This window comes from Ailuropoda melanoleuca, chromosome 4 (assembly GCF_002007445.2).
Source record: "Ailuropoda melanoleuca isolate Jingjing chromosome 4, ASM200744v2, whole genome shotgun sequence".
Taxonomy (NCBI): Eukaryota; Metazoa; Chordata; class Mammalia; order Carnivora; family Ursidae; genus Ailuropoda; species Ailuropoda melanoleuca.
The window spans coordinates 2,338,708-2,361,397 of NC_048221.1; the positions used below are offsets into that span (position 1 = coordinate 2,338,708).

General features: G+C 56.8%; 1 protein-coding gene across 7 annotated transcripts in view; it reads left to right on the forward strand.

The window, feature by feature from the left end:
• Positions 1-22,684, forward strand: part of CELF5 (CUGBP Elav-like family member 5) — a 44,502-nt gene extending 21,818 nt beyond the window's left edge. Inside the window, exons 1-11 of one of the 7 annotated variants that reach the window (XM_034657475.1) lie at positions 5,678-5,710; positions 8,364-8,415; positions 10,243-10,371; positions 12,193-12,272; positions 14,273-14,419; positions 15,013-15,154; positions 15,255-15,401; positions 16,888-16,950; positions 17,379-17,462; positions 20,311-20,454; positions 22,549-22,684. In XM_034657475.1, the coding sequence (XP_034513366.1) occupies positions 8,364-8,415; positions 10,243-10,371; positions 12,193-12,272; positions 14,273-14,419; positions 15,013-15,154; positions 15,255-15,401; positions 16,888-16,950; positions 17,379-17,462; positions 20,311-20,454; positions 22,549-22,676 (1,116 nt within the window). In that variant the 5' untranslated portion in view covers positions 5,678-5,710 and the 3' untranslated portion in view covers positions 22,677-22,684. Of the gene's footprint in view, positions 1-5,677; positions 5,715-8,363; positions 8,416-10,242; positions 10,372-12,192; positions 12,273-14,272; positions 14,420-15,012; positions 15,155-15,254; positions 15,402-16,887; positions 16,951-17,378; positions 17,463-20,310; positions 20,455-22,454 lie in introns of those variants that run through there. The other 6 variants (XM_034657476.1, XM_034657480.1, XM_034657477.1 and 3 more) reach the window with 6 other exon arrangements.
• The last annotated feature ends 6 nt before the right edge of the window (positions 22,685-22,690 follow it).

A 22,690-nucleotide genomic window follows, 5' to 3' on the forward strand; every position in this document is an offset into this window, starting at 1 on the left:
GAGGGGGGGACTTTCAGAGTGATTTTCAGACTCCAGATGCAGGTTCTGTTCAGACGGGGAGCTCAGGGATGCCTCTCCGAGCAAGGATCAGGGCCAGAGGGGGGCAGGGAGCTGTGGATGTTCCGGAAGTGACTCGGGCAGGGACCGTGGAGGTAGAGTGGGGGGTTGAGATGGTTTAGGAGCAAGGCTTTCTGGGCACGAGTGAATGGAGGGCCGGCGAGTGGTCTGGGGTCTCTGCAAGGAAGCACCGAGCACTAGGGGGCTTAATGCCACAGAGACTTACCCTCTCTCAGTTCTGGGGACCCAAAGTCTGAAATCAAGGTGTCAGCAGGGCTGTGCTCCCTCTGGAGATTCTGGGGGGGGGAATCTATTCCTCGGTCACCACATGGCCACCCTCTGTGTCTATATGTCTCCCCTCTCCCTCTGCCTTTCTCCTATAAGGATAGCTGTCATTGGGCTTAAGGCTCACCCTAAATCTAGGATGACCCCATCTCAAGATCCATGACTAAATGACGTCTGTTCTGAATAAGGACCCACCCACGGGTTCCGGGGGGTTAGGACTTACATGCGTTTGAGGGGAGTCCGCGTTCAATCCACTGTAACGGACGAGAATGAAATGAACAGCGGATATAAGGTGGCCAGGGGCACCGTCTCCGCGGGAGGGGGCAGGGGGAAGCAGGGGGCCTGCCCCACCACAGATGACTTGGTGGCCGGCAAACAAGGTGGCTTCTTGGAGGAGGGAGCGTTTGAGCTGCGTCTCGAGAGATGGGGAAGACTGTGGCAGATGGAGGTGGGGGTGGCGTGGGGACCGAGTGTGCCGAGACTGGGAGGCAGGAACGTGCCAGGTGCATTTTTGAGTGTGGGAACACACGAGAGCCTCCATTGTCTCATGGAGGAGTTCACATCAGGTCAGAAGGGGGTCTCAACCGGGGGGCGATTCTGCCCCCACGGGTCACTGGGCGACGTCTGGGGACATTTGCGATCGTCATGACCGAGAGAGACAACTAGCATCCAGTGATCAGGAGAATAAGGAGCCGGCGAATGTTCTAGAACAATGCTAATAGAAATATAATGCAAGCCACAAATTGCATTCACATTTTTCTAGGAGCAACATTCAAAAATTAAAAAGAAATGGGTGAAATTAATTTTCATACTAGATTTCATTTTAACCCAATACCTCTCCAAAATACTGTCATTTCAGTAGGCAGTCGGCATAGTTAACAAGCGCTCACGTTCCTTTTTCCTTCTTAGGCATCCAACACGCGGTGAGTGTCCTACCTCTCGGACCCTCTCAGCTTGGACAATCAGTTGTTATCCGAAATGCTCGAGCTGCCTCTGCTGTTTGCAGTCTATAGAACTGATAGTTGGAAAAATAGGCTCACATACACTACTTGCTCTAAACACACTTAAAAGATTTTCCAAGAATGGAGTCAGGAATCAGTTTTTAGACTTAAGTCTATATTTACATTAATTATAATTAAACAAAATTAAAAATTCTGTTCCTCGGTCTCATAAGCCACGTTTCAAGGCCTCGATGGCCACATGTGGCTGGTGGCTACCATATTAGACAGCATCCTTCAAAAACGTTCTAGGCCGAGAGTCAACAAACTTCTGTAAAGGATCAGAGGGTAAGTATTTTTGGCCTCATGGGCCATAGGCACTCTGTCGTATCACATAAAAGAAACCACAGACAATACATAAATGGATGGGTGTGGCTGCGTGTCAATAAAACTTTATTTACAAAAACAGACAGAGGCCCAGGATGGAGTTGGCAGATCTCCATTCTAGACCATTGCTGTCCGGTAGAATTCTCCACAGTGATGGAAATGTTCTGTCTCTGCTGTCCAGTCTGCTGGCCACTAGCTTTGAGTGGCTATTGAGCCTTTGATGTGGCAAGTGTGACTCAGGAAGTTTCTTTCTTCTTCTTCTTTTTTTTTTTTTAAGATTTTATTTATTTAGGGGCGCCTGGGTGGCTCAGTCATTAAGCGTCTGCCTTCGGCTCAGGGTGTGATCCCTGAGCCCTGCATCGGGCTCCTCCGCTATGAGCCTGCTTCTCCCTCTCCCACTCCCGCTGCTTGTGGTCCCTCTTTCTCTGGCTGTCTCTCTCTGTCAAATAAATAAATAAAATCTTGAGAGAGAGAGCATGAGGTGGGGAGGGGCAGAGGGAGAGAGAGAAGTAGACTCCCCACTAAGCAGGGAGCCAGACATAGGACTCGATCCCAGAACCCTGGGATCATGACCTGAGCTGAGGGCAGACACTTAATTGACTGAGCCGCCCAGGTGCCGGTCAGGAACAATTTCTAATATTATTCAATTTTAATACATTTAAATTTAAACCACCACATGTGGCCAGTGGCTACCACATTGGACAACTCAAATCTAGAATGTTGTAGGTTGGGGTCAGCTACTGTGTTAGACAGCAGATACAGAATGTTCTAGACTGGGGGTCACTTACTGCATTGGTGAGTTCAGACCTAGAATGTTCTGGACCAGGAGGCAGCTACCATGATGGTCAGTGCAGACCTAGAATGTTCTAGACCCAAGAAGATGATGCAGTGTCATCATAGGTCTAGCTTGTGGAGTTCGGGGTCTCAGTTTGACACCAGCTCTCGGTTGGAGGGGAAGGGGGAGGAGGCTCCAGCAATGCCCAGAAACCATCCCTATGGAGTCCCCAAGCCTATGCTGTCACTATCCTGACTTTCGTCGTAACCAACCCTGCTTTCCTTCATGTTCTTAGCGCTTGTGAATATATCTCTAAAATTCTGGGTGACTCTTCCCCACCCCGCTTTTTACCTAATATGAACGGCACCATAGTGAACATCGTCTCCACCGTCTGCATTACTTTTTTCACGTAGTACGATGCTGAAGGGATTCGGTAACACCTGTCGGTGTCGCGTGCACCGGTGACTGGTGCTTTTTCATTGCTGGGTAGCATTCCACAGCGCGAATACACAGCTGGTCTGTCCATCCCCCTGTCGGTGGACATTTGGGTTGTTTCCAGCCTTTGCCGTGACAGACGGAGATGCTTGTCCTCGCTTTGCTTCTGATGGACACGTGAAACATCTCCTCCGGGCACTTACTCAGCAGTTCCGACCCCTGTGGCTTCCGTAGCTGACGCCCACCTGCCTAGCGAAGGGGTTGGACTTGCGGGTGAGCCTCTCTCCACCCCGAGGGCACCCACAGAAATGGTATCAGCACACTCAGAACCAGAGCTTGCAGGAAGAGTGACGGGGGCTGCTGGTGGGGGGGGAGGCCCCCCTTGCCTGTCAGCCGCATCTGAGCACGGATGTCTGAGCCCCCCCTCCAGGCGTCCCCGCCAGAAGACGGAGCGGCAGTCGCACGAGGTGCGCCCTGTGCTGGAAGAGCCCCCCCGCCAGCCGGCTCACGTGTCCGCACACGCCCGCACACACAGCCAGGGAGTTAGGGGGCCACAGCTGGGTCACCAAGACAGCCACCATCTCTCCTGTCCCCTGCCTCCCCTCAAAAACCCACATGCGTGTGTGTGTTGGGGGAGACAGTGTGGAGTGGACGCTTCCGTCTTTTTATCTCTTTCTAAATCAGGAGGGGAGGGTGAGCCGGGTCATTTGCTGGCTCCGTGCTTCTGCCCCCACTCCTGGGAACAGGCAGGCCCCCCCTCCATAAACGCTGCTTCTGAAGCGTGTTCCAGCTCCCATCTCGAGTGTGACAGTGGCGTCCGTGGGGGATGCGGTTTAATCAAATCTCAGCATTCTGGAATAGGACCCTAAATTGAATAACAGAATCCCAGAATAGAACCCGGAATGGACCGCAGGCCCCTGGAATCCGCGCTGGGCAGAGGCCCTCTGCGGGGCCGTCAAACCCCAGGATGAGGCTCCTGGAGATGGAGGGGACCGGTGGGGACAGTGGGGGGGGGTGGCAGGTCCAGCGCCTGTCTCTGAGAGGCTGGGCCGTTTGAGGGCGTATTGTCTCTTTCTTCGTGAAGGTCTTGAGGGGTGAAGGACATCCCAGACCTGACGTCCGCCCTGCACCCCAGAAAGGGATAGGTTTGTCTGGCTGGCTGGGGGTCCCCCCACAGACCCCTCCTGAAAACCCTTTCTACGCACACAGGGGTTTCTGAAGTGGCCCCCTTGCAGACCCCCTCCCACATCCCATGACCTGGCTCAGAACCAAACCCACCTGAGACTGCACAAGGGGCCTCAGGTGCCAAACGTCCAGTGGTTTGACCCTCCCAGGCCTCAGTTTCTTCATTTGTGAAATGGGATTGCAGAAAGGGCTTCGAGGATCTGTGAGGTGACCCAGGCCTGTTGCTGAGCTCACAAGTGAGCTAGGCAGATCCACGCTGAATGAACTGTCCCAGACAAGTCGAGCCTGCAGGACCCCAGGCCAGTCGTGTCATCTGTCCGAGCCTGGTTTCTCCCCCATGAAGTGGGGAAGGTGTAGACACAGCTGGGCACACGCTCCTGAATGACTTCCCAGCGCTTTGCTCTTTGCCCCCGGGGACACCACTGAGTCTGGAAACCGTAGCTCTTGTCTCATTTCATTTCAGTTGTCATTTGTGGACCCTGTGCTGGGCCTTTGGTGGGGAGGGGGGCTCAGGCCCCTCGGCCCTGCCCCCAGGAGCCCATCCCAGAGGGACGGCGTGTCTGTTGGGGGACGTAGTGCCTGGGCCGAGCGCCTAGAGCAGGAGAGCGGTGTGTTCTGGGTGTTTGACGGAGGCTGTGCTGGACTCCAGGGGCAGAAGGGGAGTCTGGAAGAGCGAGCTGGGCACCACCTTGTTTCTTCTCCTCCATACCTCCTGTAAACGACCTAGTGGGGGCCTCTCCTGGGCCCCCATGTCTTCTAGAGGCACAACTTTGCATCTTCTAAAGGACCATCTTTGGGGCCCCAGCCTGACCGCCGGAGACACCTCCTGCAGTCCGTCCCCCAGCGGCCTCGGTTTCCCCATCTATAATATACACAGGTCAGACATGAGGGACCCTAGTTTCTCAATGATGTGTGGCTTTGTTGAAGTCACCCAGCAAAAGCTGGGCGGCAGAGCAAGGACTGGGTCTCAGTTATCGAATGTGTGTCCACCCCAAAGACACAAACACTCCCCAGAGCCCCGGCCCACAGGCCCCTTGGCTGGAGGGTTGGCTGGAACCCGAGGAAACCAGCGGGATATTGGGCCTCTGCTTCTGACTTTCTTCTCGCCCTTTCTGATTTGCCCATCTGTAAAATAAGAAGGTTTCCATCTCATAAAGTTGTTCAGAGATTGACTGAGTCAGTGGGTGTAGGTACTCCTCCAACATGAGAAACTGTCTCCCACCCAAACTCTTACTCATACTTCAAAACCCACCGCAGATTTTCCATCTTCGGTGAAGCCGCAGGATAGCCTTTGGCTCTTCACTGTTCTATGCTCTAGGGTCTCCCGGGGAGGGGGTGGTCCCTACCTCTGCCTCAATCCTGACTGCTTAGGTCTGGGAGTGCCTGTATCTGCCTCTGTCTCCCCTCATACCACATTGGGGGGGGGTCCTCCCTGAGGCTGCAAAATTACTCAGCATGGGGCACACCGGGAATGTTATTGAATAAATGAAAGGAGGAAGGGAGGGGGCAGGGAAGGGATGCAGCCATGGGGAGCCAGAGAAGGTGGAGGAGGGAGGGAGGGCACTAGGCAGAGACCTCGGTGGGACAGATGGAGAGAGGGACCCGGAAGGGNCACGTGGAGGCCAGCCTGGCGCGCATCTCCAGGCCGGTGGGTAAGGCGGGCCGCGGGGTGCGGATGGCCGGGCCTCGGGGCCTGGGCTTTCGAGCGGGGGACTGGGGAGGAGGGGACTGCCCGGCTGGCTCCTCGGGACGAGACCGGGACCCTTGCCCCGAGCCCGAGGTGACCCAGGAGGGGGAAGGGGCCTCCCAGGAGGAGGCGGAAGGTCCCAGGCTCCGCAGCGGGCGGGGGAGATGGGGTGCAGGTGCCCAGGCCGCGAGAATGGGGCGGGGGTGGAGGGTGCGGTGATGGGGACAGGTTCCCTCCCCGAGGCCCCCCTCCCTCGCTCCCTCCCTCAGCTCATCCATCTCGAAGATTATATTTAAATATCTCTTTTGTGCGAGGCAGGAGCTGGGCTCGCCCCTAAGAGGCGGTTTCCATGGCAACAACAATTGCCAGCTTCCGTGTGGTGAATCAGCGTTGCCATGGCAACCCCATCCTCATCTGCCCAAGGTGCTGGGAGGAGGGAGGAGGTGAGGGCCAGCGGAGGCGGGGTGGGAGGGGTGGGGGCGAACAGGAGGCTGGAGCTCAGGTGCCCCCACTCCCCCCCACCTCCCTTCACAACCTCAGTCTGCCCCCTGCCTAGAAACTGGTCCCATCTGGTTGAAATCTCCCCTCCTGCCTCCAGCTAGCTGGGTGTGGTACCCAGGTGGAGGCCCGTGTGTGTGAGTGTGTGTGTGTGTGTGTGTGTGTGTGTGTGTGTGTGTGTACACGTGGTGGGGGAAGGGAGACTTGGTTTGGCCTTTCCCAGGTGGTCAGGGTCCCTCTGAAGATGTGGCTGGGTGGCAGGACCTGGGGATGCTGGAAGGCCTCTCTGCTTCTGGGGCTCCCAAGGCTGAGTTCAAATTGAGGCAGCCGGTAGGAGCCCCGGAACAAACACTCAGAATGGGAGGGGCTCAGAGAGGGTAGGGAAGCTGGAGAGGAGGAAGGGGCTCAGGGAAAGAGGGTGCAGAGTGAGGGAGGGGCCTCAGAGGGTGCAGAGTGAGGGATGGCACTCAGATGGGGTGGGGAGGCTCAGAGCTGAGACAGAGTCTAGGACAAGGGGAAGGAGATTTGGGGGTTTGGGGGTTCATAGTTGGAGAGGGGTCTCCACTCATAGGATTCGGTAGAAAGGTCCCTAAATTTGAAGTCTAGCAAGGCTTGGTGCCTTGACTCCCCCACCATGACCTTGGACAGATAGTCTTGATAGCCTTGATGTTGACATCTGTAAAGCCCGGTGAAAACTCTGCCTCTCTCTGGAGCTTGCTGGGGACCTGCACAGCGACTAGAAAGCTGACATCCCTCAGTCACCTTCTCTGAATGGCCATGGGGACAGTCTGACCTGGGAGGGGGTCTTGGACTGGCACTCGTTCCAACCCCAGGCCAGGCGCAGAGGCACCAGGTACCTGTCCATGCTGGCGTGCGTCAGCCACTTCTTTCTGGTCAATTCCGTTCCGCAAGCTTCTCGGATTCTCCCTGCCTGGTGTGGGGAGAGCTGCCTGCTGTGAGAAAGCAAGACATAGACACTTCCTGCCCTGAGACAGAAGGAGGAAGGAATCCAGAGGGGTGGAAGGATTGCCTGCATGGGGGCTTTTGAGCTGGGTTTTGAAGAATGAATAGGAGTTCGCCAGGAGACACAAGTCTTGGAGGAGGATTCTGTTCTTAGACCAGTGGAGAAGCAGATGCCACCCGCTTCCCACATCCCTTGAGTTTATTCTCAAATATCCACATTAGCTCACACCCATGGCTGGGTCAGTTTGGGGGTGGGGATTAGAGGAGGATTTCTCTCATTAAGCATCATTTTCAGTGTTGGGGGTGGAGGGCAGAAGTATTCAGAATGAGCAGTCCAGATTGAAAGCTGGTCCACTCAGGTATGACAGTCCTCCCACCCACGGCTCAGAGAGCTGACTTAAAGAAGCTGCCTTGGTATCAGTCAGCTACTGCTGAGTAACAAGCCAACCCAGGCATTTTATTTGTTGAATTCATGGGTTAGTAAGCTCAGCCTGGGCTCAGCTGGGTGGTTCTTCTGCTGGTCTCTCCTGGGGTCATTCATGCAGTGGCAGGCAGGGCTTGCCGGGATGAGCTGGGACAGGCCAGCCTCACTCCCACATACTGTTTGTCAGTGGGGCCTCTCAGGGCATGAGGTCTGTCCTCCTGTCCTCCCTGGGCTTGTCACCTGACAATGTCAGTGTTCCAAAAGAGAAAGCTGCAAAGTCTTTTGAGGCCAGAGCTTGGAACTCCCACCACTTCCTTCCACTATATTCCGCTGGTCAGAGCAAGTCACAAGGCCAAGTCCAGATGCCGAAGGGGGGGGAAATAGACTCCAGTTTTTGATGAGAGAAACCGCAAAGTCACATCATATACGGGGACTAGAGGGGCTGGGCAACTTTGCAAAGAACCTACTACACTACAAAGCAAGGAGGCGTCCTACAGCGGGAAATGTTGTGACTGGGTTTTGAAGGTAAAGTAAGAGTTTTCCAGACCACAGTGAATAAAGCCCCATCGGTGGGATCATGTGTCACTTGTTAGACTGGTTTGCTGCTGGAAGTTGGTGGGATTCTGGGCCTTGGGGAGGTGGGCAGTTGCCTGGCAGAGTTCAGGCAAAGCCTGCACCCATGATACCCCTACTGCCACCTTTGACTTCCTCCTCTCCCTCTCTCCACAGATGGCGCGGCCAATCCAGGTGAAGCCAGCGGACAGCGAAAGCCGCGGAGGTAGTTGTCATCTCTCCGTGGCTACTAGGCTGGGGGTGGCAGAAGAATGGGGGAAGGAGGGGAATCCCCGATCAGAAGGCTGTAGCCATCACCTCTCTGCTCACACATCTCATGGTGGTGGGAGAGGCAGAGTCCCCTGGCTAGGGTAGGGGCAGGAGAGCAGGGGGGCTGTGACCCCTCTTCCAAACCACAGCGTCACAGGCCCAGGAGTGGAGGAGTGGGGGGGGGCTCTACCTAGGTCCAGCTGCTTGCCCCTAGAGCTTAAAATGCTCCACTCCCCGTAGGGTGCAATATTGGGGGTCTGATGCAGTGGGGCTGGGATCCCTGCTTTCAGTGTGTGTGTGTGTGTGTGTGTGCGTGCGCGTGAGCACACACACCTTGGCACACCTGTGCACAGATGTGCAGGAGCACGTGCACATGTGCATGGGTGTTTCTGTGGCTTATGCGGCCGGGCTGCCTGCTGGCCTGTGTGCGTGTCCGCATGCCTGGCCTGTGCGTGGGCGTGTGTGCGAGCGTTTGTGCTTACCTGTTCCAGGCTGGGCGTGTGGGTATGTGGGTGGAGGCCTGGCGTCTGCATAGGTCTGGACCGTGTTGGGGACGTGACCATAGGCTGTCCCCAGTGGCATCCAAGGCCAGTCATTCTTGGAGATTTTTCTACCCCCTCCCCATTTCAGGTGGGTTGGGGCTGAGGGGGAGCAGCTAGCCTAGGGGGTGGTATGTGGGGCAGGGCTGTTAGGACTCCTGTGTATGTGTAGGAGCCTGGTATAGGCCGGCATCTGTTTTCACACTCTCCAACGGGACTGCTAGTGCAGGCCAGGGATGGGGGGAGGGTCTGCATGTCTACATCTCTTCTCTTCTCTCTCTCTTAATAATTCTTCCTCTTCTCCTCCTCCTACTCCTTCTTCTTTCTGTCTCTCCCTCTGTCTCACCTTCTCATTCTCTCTCTCACTCCATACCTCTCTCTCTCTTTTTCTCTCCTTCTGTCTCCCTGTTTCTGTCTCCACTCCTTTGTGTCTTTGTCTCTTACTGTCTCTCCCTTTGCCTGTCTCTGTCTCTGTGTTTCTCCCTGTCTCTCTTTCTCTCTCACCTGTCTTCTTCCCTGACTCTCAGTCTCGCTGCTACTATGTCTCTCTCTTCCATCCCCATGAGTGACAGCTGCCAGAGAACAGGTTTCCATAGTAACGCAGCTCACCATCCCTGGGAGATGAAGCTGCCATGTTCCTGATTACAGGGGAGCAGCCCAGTTACCAGAGGGAGCAGGACTCTGATGCCTCATACGGGAGAGGCTGGCCCAGCCAGGTCTCCAGCCAGACCCCCATCCCCTCCCCACCAGATGGGGGCTCCAGGCTTCGGGCACCTGGTCCTGTGCGCACACGTGCCCTCACTCATTCAGCAGAGACATTGCCTGGGATGCAGGGGCCATCAGTGCTCACCCCTGACTGGGAAATCTAGATGGGAGACAGACAGACAGGGACCCAGGCCAGGCAAGGCAGTTCTTACGCTAGTACTCTGTGTGGGCTCCCCGAGGGCAGGGAGGGAGACCACCTTTGCCCGGAGGGTGGGAGCAGTGAGGCGGTGGCCCTGAAGGATTGAAGGGAGGGCCTTCCAGGACGGGGCACCGCGTGAGCCAAGGCTTGGAGATGAGCCGTGCATGGCACGTGGGAGGATGGAGAGGCCCAGAGCAGGGAAGCGCGTGGCTGTGTCCTCCCACACACAGGCAGAGCAGGGGTCAGCAATGCTCCCCCCACGCCCTGCTGCCTCCATTCTGTTGGAGGGACCGAGAAATTCCCGGAGGCCAGGACTCGGCTGAGGGGGTGTCTCCGCCCACAGGAGACCGGAAGCTGTTTGTGGGGATGCTGAACAAGCAGCAGTCGGAGGAGGACGTGCTGCGGCTGTTCCAGCCCTTTGGGGTCATCGACGAATGCACCGTGCTGCGCGGGCCTGACGGCAGCAGCAAAGGTGACCGGTCGGGGGCGCGACTGGCCTAGGGGCGGAGCTGGGCGCGTGAGGGGATGGGCTTAGGCTGGGCAGTGGGAGGGCGGGGTTGGCTCCTGGGGGCGGTTTCTGGGGCGGGGCAAGGCACGTGGGAGGGCGGGTTTGGCTCCTGGGGGCGGGGCCGGGCACGTGCGAGGCTGGGGTTGGTTCCTGGGGGCGTGGGCTGGGTTGGCGGAGACTGTCCGGTCCCACCTGGTCCTGCCTGTGCGCCACCTGTGCCCACCTGACTCTGTGGAACAGTTTCCTATGGGCTGTCTGCCTGACCCTGGCTGAACATCTAGGGAAGATTTTAATGGTCCACAGCGACTGTTTCCCTGTCTGCCCATGTAACTGTTCGTGACTGCCAGTGAGCATCACTCCGCCTGCGGCTTTTAGTCTGACTCTTTCTGCCTGAGTGTCTAAATCACTATTTCTGTTTGGGTCTTCATGTGTCCGCTGGTCTCTGGCAGTCTACTTGATTCTACCTTTTTGGGTTCATCTGTCAGGCACCAGCTGTTGCCCTGCCTGTCTCTGGCCCTCGCAACTTTTTATCTTCTAGGACAGAATGTATCCCATGGTCCCTATTTGCTAGGCTCTTTTTTTTTTTAATTATTTTTATTTTTTATTTTTAAAAAGTTATTTATTTATTTATTTATTTATTTTTAAGATTTTATTTATTTGACAGAGAGAGAGGCAGGAAGAGAGGGAACACAAGCAGGGGGAGTGGGAGAGGGAGAAGCAGGCTTCCCACTGAGCAGGGAGCCCAATGCGGGGCTCAATCCCACAACGCTGGGATCATGACCTGAGCCGAAGGCAGACACTTAACGACTGAGCCACCCAGGCACCCCTAAAATGTTTTTTAAAGTTTATTTATTTATCATCTCTACACCCAATGTGGGGCTCAAACTCACAACTCCAAGATCAAGAGTCACATGCCTTACCAACTGAGCCAGCCAGGTGCCCCTCTTTTTTTTTTTTATTGATATTTATATAGTGTAAAATTCACCTTTTGAAAGTGTACAGTGAAGCACTTTTCAGTATATTTAAAAAATTGTGCAACCATTGCCACTCTCTAATTCCAGAACATTCCATTGTCCTACCCCACCCCCAGTCTTCCATAGTAGTCTGCCTGTGTGGAACTATGTCTAGTAGTCTCTCCGTATGACTGTGTGTCTGAATTTGTCTGTATTCAGTGGTCTCTGGCTGCCTGATTTCTGATTTCTTCCTGTGTGACCAGCCAGCTGGGTCTGACCTGCCTGGTTGTTTTTGTTTTGTTTTGTTTGTTTTTGTCCCCATCTCTCCAACTCTGGTCACATGGGCCTGCCTGGGTCTGAATGTGCCTGTGCCTGAGTGTGCCCACAGGACTGCATCTCAGCACCTGTGTCTGAATGTTTGCCACCTTCTCTCTGCATATCTGATCACAACCCAATCTCATGGTGTCAGTGACTGGTGGGTGTTCTCTAAGCCTGTGTCCTTCATTTGTTCCAGCAGGCAGGACCTGCCCCCCGACTGCACACCTCCTCACAGTGTCTGTCCGACTGTGTGAGCTACAGACAGCTGTGTAGCTGGTGGCTTTTTGACTGCATGGGTGGCCACCTGGCTGACATCATACTTTGTGACCGGCTGTGCGCTTGTCTCACTGCCTGATCCTTTACTATCCAGCTGTCTGTCTGAAGAGATGACTGGCTGTCTCTCTGTTCTGATTGTCTGACCAGCTGTCCAGGGCTTCCAGTCCCCTCTCCTGTGGCCCCTGCCCACCCAGAAAGGCCCCGTTACCCCTCACGCATTCTCTTTCTCTTGGGTCAGGCTGTGCCTTTGTGAAGTTCTCCTCCCACACCGAAGCCCAGGCGGCCATCCACGCCCTGCACGGCAGCCAGACCATGCCGGTGAGTAGGGACTGCCCTGGGCCACGGGGCTGGGTGTGCGGAAGTGGGGAGGGGACAGGGACTAAACCTCTCCCTTCTGTTCCCACCATCCGGTAGCCTCGGGCCGTTCCTCAGCAAGGCTCGGGTGGAGAAAAAGGTGCAGTCTGACGGTGGTGTGGGTAGGTGTAGGCATGCGAGTGTGCGATCGTGCCTGTGTGGAGCATATGAGTGTGTGAGCGTGCAATGTGTGGGGGTGGGTGTGCATGGATGTGCTGCCCGTGTGTGGCTGCACGTGTGGGTCTGTGTGTGTGTTTAGAGAGAGTATGTATGTGAGTGCTTGGGTGTGTGGTTGTGAGGTGACTTAATGTGCACATGACGTGTGTGTGTGAATATGTATGGGTATGTGTGTGCGCGTGCACGCATGCAAGTGTGAATGGGTGTGTGTGAGTGGGTTGTGCAGTGTGCGTGTTGGCGTGCACACACGTGTGTACTGAGCGCACATGTATGCGTGAGTCTGCCTGGGTGACGTGGGGGGAACGAGCGTATCACGCGTCTGTGGGCATATGTGAGGGCCAGTGTGTGAGTGTGTGTGGATGGGTGAGTGTGAGTGTGAGGATGTGTGTCTGTGGTTGCCTGTGTACACGTGTGACTGGGTGCCTCTGAATGTATTGTGTGAATGCACGTGTGCGATGGTGTGATGTGCACGGTGCGTCTGCATGTGGATGTGAGTGGAAGCACGCATGGTGTGTGTCCGTGTGTGAGTGTACGAACATGGGGGGTGTGAGCAGGTGTGGTGTGTGAAGTTATGTTTTAAGGTGCATGAGTGTGTGAGCATGCACGGTGAGTGTGTGTGTGACCGTGTATGAACGTGTGTGTGTAAGTGTGCACATGTGTGGTGAATGTGTGTGAGAGTGTGTGTTCATGTGCGTGGGAGTGTACAAGAGGGTTCCTAGAGGGGCGGGACCTGAGCAGTGGTCTGGCTTTGTTGAGGCCGGCAGAGGGACGTGGGCGTGGGGCATGAGCAGGGTGGGGGTGGGGGCGCATAGTCCCAGGAGCAGGGGAGATGGCTGGAGGGGCTGCAGCCCACGGCGAGGAGCATGGGGCTCCTAGGGCAATGAGGAGCCATGGAAGGTTTTGACANGGCGAGGAGCATGGGGCTCCTAGGGCAATGAGGAGCCATGGAAGGTTTTGACAGGGCAGGGAAGAGGCCAGGTTGCTTGGAAATGTCCGCTGGGGCAGAGTGGGGAGGGCCAGGGGCAGGTCTGGAGCAGTGAGAGGCTGGGGAGGACCAGCCAGGCACTGGGAGTAGCTCTGCCGTCTAGAAGCAGGTGCCAGGAGCCACCAGCACTGTGCAGAAGTGTCCGAATCTGCCATGGGGAAGACAGGCCTTAGAAAACCAACTCTCCTCTCAGCTGTTCTCAAGAACTGGTGCGAACAGACGGGCCGCGTCAGAGCCCCCCGTCCCTTACACACTGGGCGCTCGGGCCTCAGTGTCAGTCCCTGCAGTGGCAGGATTCGGCTAACCGTGAGGTCAGGCTTTCTCATGCACACAGCTGACCAGTGATGGGGTGCATCAGGGAGTGAGGTCTCCAGCAAAGGCGGCATGTCACCCTCTTCGAAGGCTGGAGTCTCTCACCTGTCCTCAGGTGTGAGCGACAGTTATAGAGCCCTCCACTTGGGTCCCCGTTGTTCCTCCCCACCAGTTGGACTCTCCGTTTTTGAGAGTGTGGCTGATAGTCAGGGTCCTCTCCTGTGCCCCAGACGCGACCCCCCAGGGCCCGGATGCCCCACCTGTGCCCACAGGCGGCTGCACGGTCAAGTGCAAGGCCCAGGATGCTGATCTGTGAGCTGTTCTCGCCGTGACGTGCGTGTCCTGCAGCTCCGGGCCCGTGGGCAGGACTGGCAGCTGCTGGCATCTACAGCGCTCCCCCCAAGGGCCAGAGCTGGCGTGGTTCCAGGAACCCCAGAGTCCTGGCTACCTCCCTCCTTCCTTCCCTCCTTGCTTGCCGCTGCCCCCGTAGGGCGCCTCCTCCAGCCTGGTGGTCAAGTTTGCCGACACGGACAAGGAGCGGACACTGCGGCGCATGCAACAGATGGTGGGCCAGCTGGGCATCCTGACGCCATCCCTCACCCTGCCCTTCAGCCCTTACAGTGCCTACGCCCAGGCTGTGAGTGACCCCAGCAGCGGCACTTCTGTCTCCAGCGGAGGGGGCGGGGTCCGGCTCAGTCCCTCTGTCCATCCATGCTCTGTTGGCGTTCTGCCTCTCTGTTCATCCTTCTGTCTCTTGCCTACTCTCTCTGACCACGATCCTGTCCTGGTCATGGTTGAGTCCACAAATCCAGGCTGATTCCTGAGCCCCCAACCATGAACTGAGCCCCAGGCCCAAGCTGAACCCCAGCTCTGGAATGACACGACCCCATGTTTAGCCCCCAAATCTAGGCTGGGTCTCAAACCCAAAAGGAGCCTCTGAATCAAGGCTGACTCCAAACTGAGACCCAGCCCTGGCTGAGTTCAGTGTTGGCTGATCCCTGATCCCAGACCAAGTCCAAATTCCTGACTCAGCCCTTATCTCAAGGCTGAGCCCTGATCCCGCACTGAGCCCCAATTTCTACTGAGCCCTGAGCCCAGCCTGAGCCAAGATAGCCAGGCTGACCCCCCTCATCCCCCAAATTACTTGAGGACCAGGCCTCCTCCCATGAGTCATGACTTCAGGGCAGGTGCCACCCCTATTGTGCACGCTGACTCCCTTTCCACCCCCAGCTCATGCAGCAGCAGACAACGGTCCTGTCCACGTCGGGCAGCTACCTGAGCCCTGGCGTGGCCTTCTCACCCTGCCACATCCAGCAGATTGGCGCTGTCAGCCTTAACGGGCTGCCTGCCACGCCCATCGCCCCTGCCTCTGGTGAGAGTCTGCCAGGGGCCTAAGGGTGGGTGGGCAGGGCAGGGCCAGGGCCAGGGCCAGGGCCAGGCTCAGGCTCCCTGTGGTCTCCTCCGTTCCGCAGGACTGCACTCACCCCCGCTGCTTGGCACCACTGCCGTGCCTGGGCTCGTGGCTCCCATCACCAATGGCTTCGCAGGTGTCGTGCCCTTTCCTGGGGGGCACCCCGCCCTAGAGACCGTGTATGCCAATGGCCTTGTGCCCTACCCAGGTAACTGGAGTGGTCTCCTGGGACTTAGGGGAGGGGGGTGGGGCGGGGAGGGTGTCTCTGGGACAAGCATGAGTTCCTGTGCCACAGTGCCTGGGAAACAGAGGGAGTCTCAGCTGAACAGACACGAGCTGTGGGCACAGAGAAAGAGGCTGTAACAGGGTGGTTAAATATGGGAACTTTATATCCTGACATCTCTGGGTTCAAATTCCAGTTTGGTGGTCCTGGGTGGTCTCTGTGAGTCTCTGGGCCTCAGTTTCCTCACCTGGGAAATGGGGCAGATGACATCAGTCATCTCATGAGTTGCATTGACAATGAAATTAGCGTGTCAAATGCTTACACATCACCTCTACCAAGAACAGCACCATCAATCTTAATTATTACTCGTCGCTATTTAGGAAGACATCAGTACCCATATTCATTCATGTATCCATCCATTCAGTATTAGCCATGCACCGAATTAGGCTGGGCCCTGCCTTTGCAAAGCAGGGGTCCCACCTTTCCCGACCCTACCCCACAATTCCCAGGCAGGCCTCCTCTAACACCTTGCTTAGCGGAGGTAAGTCATCTGCGTTTCCACCATTGAGGAGAATTTATTTTTATTTTGAAATGATTGGAACTCACAGGGAGTTTCAAAAATAGTACGAAGAGGTCCTGGTCCTTCCAACGCCCCCCGCCCCCACCGGGTGCTAATAGCTTACGTAACCCGAGTACATTGTCGAAACCAGGAAGCTGAGGCTGGTGCAGTACGGTGAGCCCAGCAGGAGTTGGACCCCTTCTTCAGACTGCACCACTTCGTGCACTCGTGGGGGGGGGGTCTGTGCCATGTTATCACAGGTGTAGACTTGTGTAACCACCGCCACAATCAAGTCACAGAACTGCTCCATCTCCATGGGGTGATTCGTTCATGTGACCCCTTTATGGTCACACCCCCCCAGCTCCCATCCACTAGCAACCTCTCTCCATTCGAGCAGAATCTTTTGGCTGAAATGTCCCCTGATGCCCCAGCTCCAGTGGTCTGGACAACCTCTCCCCTCCCCTGATCTCCTCCCCTGGGAGCAGTTGGGAGGTCACAGCCACATGGGGGATCCACAGGGTGTCTGATGAGTGAAGCCTGGGGTGGGAGAGAGGGAAACGGATGGGGGTGGGGGCGATCAGGAGCAGAGGCCCTGGATTCCTGGAGAATCCAGAGAATAAAGGGGAAGAGCGAGGGGGTCCGGATGCGGACAGAGATGGGGGTGATGGTTAAACCTCTCTGGAGTCCTGTTCGACTTCTGTCATTTCCTATCTGAGTGGCCCTGTGCCAGTTGCTTCACCTCGCTGAACCTCAGTTTTCCTACCTGTAAAATGGGAACCATACCTGTAAAACGTTTATGCAGAGGTGAAGCTGCGGCAGATGCTTGTTGCTCTCCTTCCGGGTCCTAAGGATCGGGGGTGGATGGAAGACCTTCTTCCACCGTCCCACTCAGCCCCTCCGTCTGCCCCGCAGCTCAGAGTCCGACCGTAGCCGAGACCCTCCATCCCGCCTTCTCTGGAGTCCAGCAGTACACAGGTACGGGGGCAGTCCGGCCCAGTCTCGGGCGTGGCCCCGCCCCTCGGCCCCGCCTTCCTGGTGTAGCCACGCCCCGTAGCCACACCCCTCTTCTGGCTCCGCCTCCCAAGGGCCGCCCTTTTATTTGGCCTTCCGTCTTGAACCTGGCTACCTCCTACTTCTGGCCCTGGCCCAATCCCAGGTCTTGATCCCACCCCTCCCCGCCCCTTGCAGCATCTGGTCCCGCCCTCATATCCTGCCCCGTTCCTGCCAGGGCCCCGCCCTCAGCCATGGCCCTGCCCCTCGAGCTCTGGCCCCACCCACTCTGATCTTGTGTGGCCTTGGCCCCTTCTTGAAGCCCGCCCCCGGCCGTGACCACGCCCCCTCCCGACGCCAGGCATTGGCCCCGCCCTCTCCTCCGCCCTGTGTCTCGCTCCCGGTCTCCGCAGCCATGTACCCTACGGCGGCCATCACGCCCATCGCGCACAGCGTCCCCCAGCCGCCGCCCCTCCTGCAGCAGCAGCAGCGAGAAGGTGAGGGGGCCGCGACCTCCCCTGGGCGCCAGCCCCGCCCTCTGACCGCCCCCTCCACCTCCAGGACCCCTGGCCTGGCTTGGCGCCTAACCTCGGGGCGCCGCGGCTAAGAGCGCGGCCTGCTGAACAGACAGACCTGGGTTCGAGTTCTGGCGCGGCCCCTGGGTGTTCTCGGAGAACGGAGTCACCCTCTCTGAGCCTCGGCTCCCTCTTCTGGACAGTGGGAACCGTAGGACTAGTGGTGACACCCCCCCCCCCACCAGCCGCCCTCTGCAGGACTGGACGCTTCTCTGAATTTTTTGAAAAGACGCACCTCTTGAGGTCGGGCGGGGGGTGGTGATGCGATATCTCGGGTAAACTGAGGCCTCCTCAGTAAAGGGGAAGGAGGGAGGAGTTAGATTTTGGAGTCAGACAACCGGGATTCGGATCCACCCAGTCTGACTGTGACATCATAAGGAAAGCACTTCACTGCCCCGTGCCTCAGTTTCCTCCTCTGCACCAGGAGCGACCATCTGGGTCAAGAGGTGTCACTGGGAAGGAGGCGGGGCCGTTCTGACACGTAGGATGGCTCAGCACCCAGGAAGGCCCTTTCCCTTGTCCATCCAGCTAGTGGAGCGGGGGAGAGGTGACCAACTTGCCCCATGGCTAGGGGAGCTCCGAAGATGGCCTGGCCTGCAGACTGAGTTCCTTGAGGCTCTGCCTGCCTTCTCCTTTGCCCTTGGCCCTTGGAAGGGGGGCATTGCCAGGATACAGGAGCTGAGCTTTGCAGGCGAGCCCTAGGCTGAGGGGTCCCCAGCCCTGCCATCCAGCCGCTATCCCGTTCTCCATCAGATTTTATACCTCCAGGGGGCTCTGTGGTTAAAGTCATAGACAGCAGGCATGAGGATTTGGCAGTGCCAGCAGCTCCAATGTGATTTTCAGTGACCTCCCAACACTCCCCGTACCCCCCACCCAGGGCGGGCCAGTGCAAGCTTCAGAGAGGGCCCAGCTGCCTCGGGTCACTGTTTTGTGGATGGCTTGGACCTGGGTGTCTCCCTCCCCGGTCCCTGCTCCAACTTCCCTCCCCCCAGGCTGAGGGGGAAAAGCTAGTGCAGAGGCAGCCGGCCCTGCTATAACTGACGTTGGGCGTTCTGGAGAGTTCCCTGCAGCGTGCAGAACCTTGCTGTACAATCTATGAGACTCCTGCTTGCACCCTTCCAAACCTTTGTCTGTGACAAAGCAAAACAAAACAAAAGATAGAGCCGTAATAAAAATGGTAGCACAGTGTTACACACGTGAGCAGGTTAAAACAAATACGGTCAGTATGGCCCTTTATCGTGGCCAAGACCTCAGTTTGCCTGTGGAGGTGGCATTGATGTTCCGGGTTGCAGCTGCGGGCTGCTGCAAAGTGGCGGAAAGAGGCTTGTCTGAAGTCAGACGGGGAGTCGAGTCGCAACCCCGGACGGGGATGCGTGTGGCTCTCGACACGCTTGGGGAGCTGAGGGAGTGGTAGGTGTTCCCGCTGTGTGTGTGGGCGAGGCGTGTGCGCTCACGCGTTGTGTTCTCATGAGGTCCGATTCAGCGGGGCGCGGCTTTCTGCATTCACCCCGTGTTTCTCGGAGATGAGACAGCACACAAACTAACATTCGTGTTGCGGTCAAGATTGTGCCCGCATCAGTGATGACGGTCATGTTGGGATACACTTGCATTTTGAAAACAAACGTTTTCAGAACTGTGGTCCTAATCGGGAAGATAAGGATTGGATGTCAATGGGTAATCTTGGATTTTGTATTTCCTGGGGTGGAGAATACTCATTTCCAGGCCGAAGGGGATTCTTGGTGGTTTGGGGGTTCTCCGTGTTTTGGGGGGGCGTGGGAGAAGGTCATCTGTGGGTTCGGGATTAGGGGCAAGTTGGGGACTGTTCATGGCTTCAGATAATGAAGGTTTTTAAGTTTGATGTTATTTATAGATTTTATATGACTTGTGCATTGGGGATTCTTTGGGGAGGGGATGATTTTGAGAGTTAGCTGTGCTTTTAAAAAATTATTTCTCGTTGGTACAGTATATAATTTTAAAATTCCCAGGTGGGAGTGGGGGCCCCTGGCTTGATCAATTAGCAGAGGAAAAGACTCTTGATCTCAGGGTCGTGAGTTGGAGCCCACGTTGGGCATGGAACCTACTTAAAAATAAATAAAAATATAATAAAATTACCAGGTGGTTTGGGGACTAGAGAATTTTTTTACCTCACTTGATCTTATTTTTGTGTCATCTGAGTTTTGAAAGTTGTTCAAGGTTTGGAGAATACCCACAGTTTTGAAAACTATCTAGATATTTGGGGCTCGGGACCAGGAATGACTTGTCTTACTTTATCCTGTGATCATCGGACTGGTGAAACATGAACATTTTATTTTTGAAACCAGTTTTAGATTTACAGAATTAGTGCAGAGGGAGTGCGGGCTGTCCGCATACCCCACGTACAATTCATCTGATGTCGTCAGTGGTCCGGAGTTGCCGGTTTAGGGATTTTTCAGGGGTTGCTGGTTGTCTGGGATTTGGGGATGATTCCGGGTCTGGCATTGAGGGATTTATCTCAGTTTCGGCGGGAGGGACCATCTGAATTTTGTCAAGTGTCTGGGGCCTGAGGGCCATCCGAGGTTCGGAGTACCCGAGTGTGGGGTCAGACAGGCGAGGGTAAGCACGCCCTGCCTCCCGTCCCCGCCGTCTCCGCGCCCCTGCTTCCTGGTGTCACGGGCACCCCCCCCTAACAGCTGGAGACGCCAGATGTGGGCTCCGGTCCCGCGCCCCTCCCCCCGGGGGGGTCCGCCTCCTCTCCTTGGGGGCTTTATGTCTTTCTCTCCCCCACCTGCAGGTCCCGAAGGCTGTAACCTGTTTATCTACCACCTCCCCCAGGAGTTTGGAGACACGGAGCTGACGCAGATGTTCCTGCCCTTCGGCAATATCATCTCCTCCAAGGTGTTTATGGATCGGGCCACCAACCAGAGCAAATGTTTTGGTGAGTACCTGCCGCAGGCACCCCTTTCTGCTTGCCAGCCCCGTCCCCGACTCCCCCTGCCAGGGAACAGGGGCGTGGGAGGGTGTGGTCGGCCGTGAGACGGGTGTGGTCCGAAAGAATCACGTTTAGAAGTTAGAATGAGCACTTAACTGACCACCTACTGTGTGCCAGGGGCCCTGCTGGGTGCTGGTACAGGGCAGTGAAGGGAGCCCACAAAATTCCTGCCCTCCAAAGCTCGCAGTCTCGCTGCGCTGCCCAACAGGATTTTCTCCACGGGGGGAGATGTTCGCTACACCTCTGCCGTCTGAGCCATCGCCCCGCGGGGCCACCAGGCAGCTCAAGTGTGGCAGTGCAGCCACAGAAGCAGAGTTTCAGTTCTAACAAATCTAAATCTAAATGACCACCGCGGGCCGGCGACTGCGGAGTTGAAGAGCTCAGGTTTACGGGGAGGAGGCGGAAATAACCAGGCAGGACTCTAGGCCAGGGGGTTATGAATGGCTTGAAGAGCAGCATGACCACCTGCTCCTGAGGACGTAGGAGCTGGTATGCAGGAGGTGATGTTTCAGCTGAGACCCACATGATGAGATTTCCCAGCCCCAGAACGTCTGGGGTACAGGGCTCCAGGCAGAGGGAGCAGCACATGCAAAGGCCCTGGGGCAGCATTGAGCCTGGCATGTTGGAGGGCCAGCCAGGAGGCCTGTGTGGCTGAAGCGGAGTGAGTGAGGGGGAGAGAGGGAGGAGGGGAGGGTGGGGAGGGGACGGGGCAGGTCCTACAGGGCCTTGGACGCCTCCAAGTCCACACAGCAGCAGAGAGGCAGAAGCTAGATTAGAACCAGTCTGTTTGACTCTAAAATGTGGACTCTTAATCCCACCCTGTCGTGTTCGAAAGGCCAGCTGTTGCGTATTTAGTAAGCACCTCCTGTATACCCAGAATCCAACCGTGAAATAGAAGAATTGGCCCAATTTACCCAGGGAGGAGCGAGAGGCACAGAATGACCGAACAGCACACTTGAGGTCACACAAATAAGGGTCCTCTGCCCGTGCCCAGGGCCCTCCTCAGCATCCTGCTTGCAGGACGCAGAAGGCAATGTGTAGAGGAAAATGCACTCAGTCCCTCTCAACCATGAGGAGTCATCTGCCTTCTCTGAGCCGCAGCTTTCTGGTCAATACAGTGGGGGGCAGGTGTTAGGGGAGACAATAGCTATGAAGACGTCACCAGCCCCCTGCTCCACAGTCCCCCATGGCTCCCAGTGGGCCTCCGCAAGACTGCTCAACCCTGCTCCCACCATCTCTCCATCTGACCCCCACCCGGCCTCTCACGCAGAGCTCAGGGATCCCTGCCTCAAATGCTTATGCATGCAGTCCCTCGCCCCTCTGGGCCCCCCTGTGGCCTCCACACCATCCCTGGAAGCCTGTGAGGACCAAGAGGTGAGGGGCAGGAGTAGGGCAGGGTGGCCTGGGGTGGCAGGTGGAGGGAGGTGGGGCTGGTGGGAGCTTGAGGAGTGGTAGGCGAGGATGTTTCTGATTGCCTGGCGGGGGGAGATGGGGTAGAGAGACAGATAGAGACAAAGAGAGACAGAGATAGAGAAAGAGAGATAAAAGGCAGAGAGAGGAAGAGGATGAGAAGGACAGAGAGAAGAGACACAGGACACTCACACAGAGACGGAGAGAGGCCAGTGCACAGTCAAGGTGCCACATGGATAGCGGTCTCAGAGGGGCCGAGGGTTAGCATCCAGGGCCCGGAAGGAGGCAGGCAGCCAGGATGGGGAGGGAGGGAGAATGTGGCCCTCCTGGGACCCCCAGAGGCCTCACCTGTCCTCTCCGCCTGTGGGAAGTCTCAGCAGAGCAGACCCCAGGTAAGGAGCAAGCACCCCGTCCCCAGAGGCATGCAAGTCCAGAGGGTGTCAGAACCAGGCCCCGGGCTGCTCTGTGTGCTCTGGCACGCCCTCCCACCTCCCTGGGCCCATCTGCCCCTGCGAGCGCACACCCCCCGCCCCCAGGACCCCGCGAGCCGGGAAGCCGGGGCCGCAGCGCTGGAGGAAGCGGAGGACGCCCACGTTGCCCACCATCGCGGGTCCACCCCGGTCTCCGCAGGCTTCGTGAGCTTTGACAACCCGGCCAGCGCGCAGACGGCCATCCAGGCCATGAACGGCTTTCAGATTGGCATGAAGAGGCTCAAAGTGCAGCTGAAGCGGCCCAAAGACCCGGGACACCCCTACTGACCGCGCCCCCAGCC